The sequence below is a fragment of the Rhagoletis zephyria genome, unplaced genomic scaffold (genome assembly GCF_001687245.7).
Source record: "Rhagoletis zephyria isolate East Lansing unplaced genomic scaffold, Rhagoletis_zephyria_1.1 Rzeph_scaffold_06143, whole genome shotgun sequence".
Classification (NCBI taxonomy): domain Eukaryota; kingdom Metazoa; phylum Arthropoda; class Insecta; order Diptera; family Tephritidae; genus Rhagoletis; species Rhagoletis zephyria.
Genome location: NW_016163226.1, coordinates 27,633 through 37,772, shown reverse-complemented (window position 1 = coordinate 37,772; position 10,140 = coordinate 27,633). Strand labels below are relative to the sequence as shown.

Genomic DNA, 10,140 nt, shown 5'->3' with positions numbered 1-10,140 from the left:
TATCCCAATACCATAGCAAGTTTCAAGTAAGCTGATCGTATTTTTGAAAGATTAATTGGTGCGTTAAATAAAAATTGTTTGGATTGCAGGAAATGCATCACTGCGCTGGATGATGCGAAAGTACCTTCGGACAGGCGCAGTAAGTTGAGTCTGGATGCCATGACCATGATTAAAATGCTGGAAAGGGATCCGCAAACTGTTAGACAAGCGGAAAGGCAAAAGAAATTGGGTGAGCCAAAACTGACAATGGCCATACCCGATGAGAAGGAGTTTGTCAGTGATGCAGTGCGCATCGATCAGAGTTGTTCGGAGGGTAGATTTGCGCGCGCTGCCACCGATATTATGGTGGGCGAGGAAATTTTGGTGGAGAAGCCTTTTGTCGCAGTGCTGTTGGAGAAGTACTCTAAGTCGCATTGCGATAATTGTTTTATAAGGTACCTATTCGTAGTTGTTGGATGTGATACAATAAATTTAAATTAGGAAAAATCTTTTTTGCAAAATTTAGCAATATTTTTGTTTAGTTTTTATAAAAGAAAAATGGCTGCTTTCAAATACTTGGTTTGTTTTTTTCAGAACCGCTATACCAGTTGCCTGTCCAAAGTGTGCTGATGTCCTGTACTGTTCCGAGGAGTGCCTAACCAAAGCCAGCACCACTTATCACAAATATGAATGTGGACTTTTGCCCACAATTTGGCGCTCTGGTGCATCTGTAAATTGTCATATGGCTCTGCGCGTTCTTGCTAAAAAATCTTTGAACTATTTCTTAAATACTAAGCAAGATATCGACAAGGAGTTAACCATTGAGGAAATACTCAAGTAAGTGTTTACACGTACAATCAAATATTTGTTTATTAAAAAAAAAAAATTGCTGAATTGGAAGAACTTATCTATGTATGTACGTACCTAAACAAGCATAGCGTAAGGTTAGATCTGTGGAATATACCCACCAGGAAGTCGAGAAATTCTTAGAATTTAAGAAATCCATGCTACTGGGATTCCTTAAATAATGTCTCGACGCAATTAATATGTAAGCCACACAAGAACACGGCATTCGGAATTAGGGAAACAAACCTTTTTCGAGCATGCGAAATGAATAAATAAATGGAGGACGGCTAAATTGACTTGGAAGCCAGCTTTGATTACTTTACTTTACGCTGGGGTGGGTCTTCAATGCAAGACTATCTATAGGATTTCCGACTAGAGAAAAATTGGGCATAGGCCTACCAATGGCAGGTGATGGTATATCCATCTACACTGATTGCTCAAAGAAGACCTGTCAAACATCTGCAGCCTCTTCCTAGCTAAGATTTATACAGCAAAGAAGGCAGATGGTCTTCTACTAAATAGCACAGGTACTGGCAGGAAATGCAATCACTGGTGTAACCGTCGGATTTGAAAGAAATCTACATACCTGTCATATATGCCGAGTTGTCCGCATTCAAACCTACTCAATGAAATAAAATACCTATCTAAATTTCTGAGTTAAGGGCTTCAAGAACTTTGCCCATCTGCCGCCCAGCGAATGATAATGGATGCATCGATGACTGAGGTGGGTACTGGCCCGATTTTTGGCACAATTGTCTTAATGCAACTTATCGAAAGTCGATCAAGAAACTCCATTACTTAGCGCTCAAATTTGTCATTTCCTTGCCTTAATATAATTGGTTTTTGATCAAAAATAGCTGGCCTGATCCCTGTCCAGCCAAATGTTCAGATGTCCCATTACCAGGTATTTCCAAAGATGGCCATATTTTTCAACATAATTTATTAGATATTAAGATTGCCGAACTAGAAACTAATAAGAGGCAATTATAATGAATGCAGCTTGAATATCCACTCAATCCATGGCCTGGAAAATTGCAAGTATCTCGCCTGTGAATTCAGTGACATATTCCCAATAGGGGTAATAAATACTGTCCGCGCCGCGCGAAAAAGGCTCCAAGTCCTGACCCTGTGTCAATTTTGGAGCCATTGGTATAATATGTGACCTCGGGCTCAGTATTTGGGCTAAGCCAGCACTTCGCTTCAGAGAGATCACTATTGTGAAACAATTTTTTCTTCACAGAAAATAGTGACATTGAAAATACCTCTGCCTCGAGCGAATGCCGCCTCACTCCACATTGTATTATATCCCCACCCTTTTTTTGTTTTAAGCCCGGCCTCTTCGCGGTCAAAGACATTAAGTGACGGCATGCTCCGGTACAGAATAGGGCGATCGTTCTTTAAGGATAGGTAAACAGATTTCCCATGCTATTGACTGAAGATCTGCTCAACCACACCACGGATGCCTAATTGATAACAGGTTTGATCAAAGAGTGACAGGCCCCACGTCTTACACTAGACAGAGACCGGTTTATATTAACAGACTGCTGCTAAGCCTTTGAACAGTATTTTGTTCAACTTGAGACTTTCATAAAACCTTCTGGTGAAGAGCACTGCACTACGTTTGATTGCATTAGCGTACAGTATTTTGGATTTTTAAACAGCGTTTTTCCTCTACAGACTGCCCATCGATGACTACAGACGAGTATCCCATTTGGAGCGTCATGAAAAAACACGTCCACCATCGAACTTTTTCCAACATGCACTGATGGCCCGCTTCCTAACAAAATGTCTCGCAGAAGCTGATTACTTTGGTGCATCGCCCAAAGCTGAAGATCTGGTGACTATTGGCGGCATACTTTTGCGCACTTTGCAATTCGTACAATTTAATACGCACGAAGTAGCCGAATTGCATGAGAAGAAGGCAGATAGCAATGAGAAGACGGTATTCATTGGTGGTGGACTCTATCCGACATTGGCGCTCTTCAATCACTCCTGCGATCCGGGTGTAGTGAGGTGATGGCCGTGTGGTATTTTGGAAAGGAGTTTCACGACAAATTTTTTATTTTTTGCTTTCCCTCTTACAGATACTTTCGCGGCACCACTATACACGTGAACACCATACGCCCCATCGAGGCTGGTCTACAAATTGCAGAGAATTATGGTCCCATTTATACGCAGGAGGGGCGCGAAAAGCGTCAAGCTGAACTTAAAAAACTCTACTGGTTCGATTGTACATGCGACCCGTGCTTGGAAAATTGGCCCACCTTCGATCAGCTGCCAACCGATGTCATACGCTTCCGCTGCGACGGCCCCAAACAGTGCAGGGCAATTATTGAGGTGCCGGCGACGTGCAATGATTTCATGATCAAATGCGTGACTTGCGGCGAGAGCACGAACATCTTGAAGGGCCTCAAAGTGATGCAGGTGGGCATAAATAAAGCTTTTGCTTTGCTTAATAAGTATCGCAGATGTGATTTTAATTGACTTGCTGCTGCAACGCATTTTTAGGATACCGAATTGATGACACGCACTGCCAAGCGTCTCTATGATGCGGGCGATTACGCGAAGGCGTTGAATAAATTCATTGACCTACTACGCATTATGTACGAGGTGCTGGCTCCGCCCTTCCCCGATTTCTGTCAATGTCAACNCATGCGCACTAAATAAATACCTACATATGTATATGTATGTGTATGTATAGTTATGTGGCTAATTGTGTTTGTCATTGGTCATGAAATTCGAAATGGTCTCGCAGCAATTAGTAATTGTGTTATGGCTTAGTTGAAATTCAATATCTACATAATTTATTAAAATGTTTTTCCCCAGCTAATTAATAGTCGCATTTATTTCGAAATTTATTTACAAACGGGCAAGAAAAACATTAAGAATTAAAAAAACTGCGCAATATCGTTTATAAAATTTGTAAAATATACACATTTAAAATACTTAATAAAATGTAGAAAAGCTCAACATTGTCGATTCGTAAGTATGATTTTGTAAGTAGGTTCCACGTGTTTCCAATTCACCTCATTCTACAGTCACTTCTACACATAAATATTTATGTATATTAGGGTGGTCCAAAACAAGTAAAGTCGGAATTTTAATGCTCTCTATATGGAAAAAATATACCCCTACTTTTTTATTTTGAAATCAAAAAATATTTAGAGGTCCCTTAAAGCTTTCCATGTATTTTATATGGGAAAAAGGACTTTTCGTAGAAATGGCATAAAATTCTTGAAAATCAATATTTGTCGATCGGGGAAATTTGGTTCCTCTTCAGGAGACTTCCAATAATAATACCAAATTGTTTGTTTAACCATTTTTTAATACTAACGATTTTTTATTTCTTCCTCCATTGCATTTTCTGGGGTTTTGGCGGACCTATAAAATATAGTTACTATGAAAAAATTGTTAAATAAATAATTGCGTAATATTATTGGGAATCTTCTGAAGAGGAATAGAGTTTTCCCGATCGAAAAATAATGGTTTTCGACAATTCTATACCATTTTCATGAAAGGTCGTTATATTGAAAACTTCGAGCGACCTCTAAATATTTTTTGATTTCAAAATAAACAAGTAATTTTTAGCAAAAAAAAAAAACCGTCTTAAAAAAAATATTTATATATCTATATATTTCATGATCCAATGATCGGATCTAAACCAAATTAGTATGGGACTACCTCTGAGAAGAATTATTGAAATCGGTTGACGTAGTGCAAAGTTATGCGGTAACATACATAAAAAAAAAAAAAATATTCCGACGAACTGATAACCTCCTCCTTTTTTGGAAGTCGGTTAAAAATTAGGGGTATATTCTTTTCGGTATAGAACAATCCTAGGTGGTGAGAGCATTAAAATTCCGACTTTACTTTTTAACATGCATTTTTGGACAACCCCAATGTATATGCATCGTTGCAAGCACCCCAGCAAAAAATTTTCTGTTTTTGGTAAGCGCTTACTTTTTGTATCGATGGAGTAACGCATTACAATTCGCCCCAAATCAAACATTTTCATTTTCTCGTTTACCCACTGCATTACTGGTAAGTGGTAAATCTCGATTGGGAAGCACTTTTCGAAATTCACCACATACCTTCTGGTTTACAGAACACATTACTTTAACCTGGACATGTCATTGGCGGTAAGCGAGAAAATGTAAAAATGAAAAATTTTTTCTTGAGGCGAATTGTAATGCGTTACTCCATGGATACAAAAAGTAAGCGCTAACGAAAGAATCGAAAGTTTTTGCTGGGATATATTAGATCATGCGCATGTCCAGCTGTACGGCCCATTAAATGCTATACCAATAATTGGTGTACGTATTATAACTGTGTTGTTGTTGTGGTTTTTGTTGCTGCTGCTGTTGGCAATGGGAGCTATGTACTTGGTTGCAACCGGCATAGCTGGCATCGTTGTAGATGCAACAACGGTAGCACTGCACGTGGTAGACGTACTGCCATCCTGTGGTGAAAAAAGGAATAGATTAATAAAACTCGTTTAGAAAAGCGAATTTAAAGGCCATAAACAAGTACTTAATTACTCAAAAGATATATTTAATAAAATTCGCACAACGTCTTTGTTTTGCGTGGAAACGTTTATTGTTCTTAAGGCTTGTTTTCACTATGTCAAATTCCATTTTTTTCATCAAATAGCCTTGAGTCGCACACATGCGCTGCTGAATTGGCTATCTGACTGTTTTTGAACCATATTACCGTAAAGTTATGTAAAAATTCTTGGCGTCCAATTATGACATAGTGAAAACCAGCCTTTATTCTTATACATATATGTGTATGTAAATGATAATTTTGTTCAGCTTCGCGGAATACGCTGATAATGATTAAAAATATATTTTGCTGATTGTTCTATTAGGTCAGATTGGGACAAGTTGCGTACCAATCTCAGGAATTCCCAATTAATTTTAATTGTTTTCAGTCGAGTTGTGATTTATTAAATTTATTAAGATTACTTGATAATTTTTAAACCTCTTGTGGTATAAGGGCGAACCCGAGAAACAGTCAACCAAAAACGGATAAATACGCGATTTACTTACTTCAAAACTTGAAATTAAAAAGACATCATGAAATGAGGTAATGTTCGCTAATAATGCCTCACACATCGCGAACAACGTCGAACATATCAAAAAAAAAAACTAGAAATTTTTCAATTTGATATATTTTGTTCGCGAACAACGCCGTAGGTACGCGATGAAAAATTACGCACAGCAAGAACAATTCACTCGAACATATCACATGTTTATGGACAGCTTTACGAAAGAATTTTACAAGAAGTATTTTACTGAGGTAATAATTAAATTTTTCAATCTCAGAGTTTGTGCATCTGAAAAGGTGGCTACCACGCATGCTTAAACTTAAAATTTTTCCGCAAAAAAAAAAACGTCCGAACTAGGGTGCACAGATACACTGATTTAATCATTAAATGTGCTGATTTTTTACTGTACTGATTTTTAAGAACCCGAAATCTGTGCGCAAAATCTACTGATTTTGAGAGTTTGTCCTGATTTTGTACTGATTTTTACATTTACTAAATATTTTTGTAAATTGGTATAATTGACATTTCCTTGAGGCTAACATGTTCAAAAAAATGGTTTTTGACAACTGATATGTGTGAGCAGATTGAAAGCAATTTCTTGAACGTGTAAATGCAGCGTAAATAAAATTTAAACCACTATTCAAAAGATGTCACCTTGCAATTGCTTCGTTAATCTGAACTTTTACCCCTTTGCTTCACGCCTTAACCGTCCTCCAATGGGGATCAAAAATTTATATGTGAAATCTATGACAGTGGTGTTACCGCCTGAAGGGGTGAGAATGAAAAAAGGCGTTCATTGGACTTTAAGGACCACCCTAAGGTACATATTAAGGCAGTACTGGAATACACTTAATTAATTTCTATAGGCAGCCATATACCGGCCAAGCATTTTAAAGTAAGAGAAAATTACCAAATTCGTGGCAACTTTTACTCAGTTTTTGTATACTATTTTAATATACACTTGTAGTCAGCTGATTAAGTCAAGTGACTTTTTGACTAGTTTTTGCTATTTTTCATTTGTTGTGTTTAATGTTTATATTTTTTTTTTATAAAAGTCTAATACTTTACCTATCCAGCCCCACATAAATCGACATTTCAAACTTCGTACAAAAATTATGAAAATTCAACAAACTTTAATATTTGCACCCGAAAATTTTAAACTTTTTATTCAGATTCTTTGGAAAAATTTCGGTTATGCAGTTTTGTAGCCCATTAAATTTCAAAGGTTAAAATGCAAATTTCATGACGCTAGTAAATCGCGTTGACTTTTAATAGTTTTTTTGGTTGACGGTGCTGTGCATTTTTTAACCGACTTCCAAAAAAGGGGGAGGTTATCAGTTCGTCGGAGTATTTATTTTATTTTTTTATTTTTTATGTATGTTACCTCATAACTTTGGACCACGTCAACCAATTTCGATAATTCTTTTTGCATCGGAAAGGTAGTGTCTCAGAGGTGGTCACATACTAATCTGGTTAAGATCCGATCAGTGGATCATGATATATATATATATATATATATATATTTATATATGAGAGTTGAAGTCGTTTTTTTTTTTGCTAAAAATTACTTGTTTACATATAAAATATGCTCGACAATTTCGTTTTTATGGGAGAAAATGCTTAGTACCATTAGCAAACGAAATTATTAAAAATCAACGCGATTTTCTAGCGTCTTGAAAGTTGCATTTCAACTTACTTAAATTTAATGAGCTGAATACCCCACATTTTTCTAAAGATTCTGAATAAAAAGTTTAAAGTTTTGGGGTGCAAATGTGAAGTTTGAAATGTGGATTTATGTGGTTAGATAAAGTGCTAAACTTTTATAAAAAAATATAAACATCAAATAAACAAAATGCCCCTTGACTTAATCAGCTGACCACAAGTGTATGTAGGTAAGTGTAGGAAAATAAATGTATACATAATCATAGGATGTTAAGCCGTAATAATTGTAGCAATACTTTAATTAATTTTTGTTTTATGAAACCAATCCAATTTTATGTTAAAACCTGAATTCCCTAAAACACCGCGGAGAACCGAAATTCAAATCGAAGAATTTTTGATGCAAGTTTCTATAAACAAATGAAGCTTATCATCTATCTAGATTCTTGAACAATAGCGTTGCCTATGCTATGTAAAAAGTGTCTAAAATAAGTTGCGTTCCAGCCATCATAAACTTGGTCTATAGTATTTCACTTAGCAAGGAGTGGAGCAGATGGCACTACTTAGTCGCGCGATTACTATCCTTAAGCAGATGGGACTATAGAAAACTAGTGCCATTGCTGGCATTTCATTCAAAGGTTTGAACGTCTGAAAAACTAATTTTCGATATTTACTATTTCTATAAAGAAGTTTGAGATCTGTGCAAAAATTATTTTGGTGGTAGGGCTACTTTTATATTTTTGAATAGTACACTTTTCCTACTTCAGCAACTTTTATGAAATATAAATGAAACCCGGGTCCTCCTTGGTTGCCTATAATTTTTGCGGGCCCAAACAAAAATTCAAGGAGATATTTTTAAAAATTATCAATTATATAAATATGTTAATTTAAAACATTGTTTACTTTTCCTATAAATTTTAGAAATTGCAAATTAAAGCTTTTGTGCATTGATGACGGCGATATGCACAGATGTACAGATGTATGAGTGTAGAAATTTTGTTGAGCACGACTGACATACATAGAAACATTTCAAAGATACAGCAAAATCGCCAATGATTCATATTTCTCAATCTCTTATTTTCGTCATAGACAGCCATATTTAGCATACCGCTCTCTAAACAATTTTTTTTTGCGGCAAAAATAATCATTACGCTTGACGGCTGCATGCATCTTTTTGTATGTAAATACATAAAAAAAAGTTTTCCACTTACCGCCGCAGCGCAACTGCAAATATGGTGAGCCACGTTGTGATTTAAAATAGCAACGATTCTGTTGCGAAGTTTGCGGATAAGTTGGCTTCTGCGGCTGCTGGGGTGTATATGGCTCCCAAGGATTCGCCGGTCGATATGGTGGATAACCTGGATGTTTTGTTGTTGTAGATGTTTTGGGTGCTGTTGTGGTGCTTGGTTTTGGATAAAATGGATAGCCTTGCCAGGGTGCTTTTGTGGTAGTGGTAGTAGTTGTTGGTTTCCTTGTTATTGGTCTCCATATAATTGGCCGGATAGAGGGGGTAGTTGATGTAGTGGAGCGTTGTGTTGTCGTTGTTGTTGATGGTGCCGGCGTCTCTGTTGTCGTAGTAGTTGTAGAGGTGGGTCTTTCAGTTGTCGTCGTTGTTGTTATTGTTGGCTCCTCTGTTGTCGTGGTGGTAGTGGAAGCTAATTGTTCTGTTGTTGTTGTTGTCGTTGTTATTGTCGGTTGTTCCGTAGTCATGGTAGTAGTAGTGACTGGAATTTCTGTAGTTGTCCTTATTGTTGTTGGCTCCTCCGCTGTCAGGGTAGTAGTCGTAGTAGGACTTTCTGTTGTCGCTTCAGCTGTTGCAGTTGTTGGCCCTTCAGTTATTGTTATTGTTGTCGTAGGCTCCCCACTTGTCGTTGTGGCGATATCTGTTGTAACTTCTAACGTCGTGACAGTTGTTGGCGCATTAGTAACGGACGCAGTTGCTTCCTCAGTGGTCCTTTCTGGTGCATTCGTTGTTACTGCTTCGGGTTCTAAAGGACCAACTTCCGGTTCTAACGGCCCACGTTCGGGCTCTAAAGGATCTGGCTCAAAATCTTGCGCCAAAGCAACACTCACAAATAGAATACCGCACAAAATAAAGCGCACTTTCATCTTATAATAAAGAAATAATATTCATTAGCTGTAGAAATTATAACGGCAGCATTTATTTAATTCAGTTGAATTTTAATTACCATTTTATGAAAACAACTCAAACTCGCTTATTAAAATGTGTATTTAAAAAAACACTTCCGTTCACCAAAAGCGCACTTCTTTCCTATGCACCAGCTCGCATGGCTGTTGTCACCAAATTAAATTCACTCTAAAATAAATGGCTTAAGCTTCCCGCCGTTGTCTGGCAGAATTTTATCGCGAACATGTGAACAACGCGAAATATGATCGTTTTCGGTGAGTCGCATACTTCATACAAGTTCGTTCATTCATTTACTTAGTTATTTATTCATTGTTGAGTAACCGCCAGCATTTTAGTGCAAATTCCTCCATCATAGAGCTGATAACTCGGGTTTCATTAACTAAGCGCCTTGGCATATCAGTATTGGCAATGTAGTATTAATTTGGGTTCAAACGCACGCATTCACTCTACTTCACAGCTA

The 10,140-nt window shown here is 37.2% G+C and overlaps 2 protein-coding genes across 2 annotated transcripts; one reads left to right on the top strand and one right to left on the bottom strand.

The window, feature by feature from the left end:
* Positions 1-89: 89 nt before the first annotated feature.
* On the top strand, positions 90-3,492 carry LOC108372898 (SET and MYND domain-containing protein 4-like; the record flags this gene model as incomplete). Its single annotated transcript, XM_017628699.1, has 5 exons — positions 90-434; positions 574-816; positions 2,503-2,838; positions 2,910-3,249; positions 3,334-3,492. Coding segments are annotated over 5 exons (1,423 nt in total), but the record flags the coding sequence as incomplete, so codon positions are not given.
* Positions 3,493-4,640: 1,148 nt separating this feature from the next.
* LOC108372899 (salivary glue protein Sgs-3) lies at positions 4,641-9,939 on the bottom strand. The gene is made up of 3 exons (XM_017628701.1): positions 9,721-9,939; positions 8,743-9,640; positions 4,641-5,284 (listed from the first exon to the last, which is right to left on the bottom strand). Exons 1-3 carry the CDS (start codon positions 9,721-9,723, stop codon positions 5,115-5,117), a joined length of 1,071 nt encoding a protein of 356 aa, XP_017484190.1. The 5' UTR covers positions 9,724-9,939; the 3' UTR covers positions 4,641-5,114.
* Between the last annotated feature and the right edge of the window lie 201 nt (positions 9,940-10,140).

Bases quoted from the DNA above. Each gene is read 5' to 3' on its own strand.
- LOC108372899 (XM_017628701.1), bottom strand. The intron at 5,285-8,742 runs GTAAGTGGAAAA...TTTTCACCACAG, and splicing joins TTTGCAGTTGCGCTGCGGCG to GATGGCAGTACGTCTACCAC.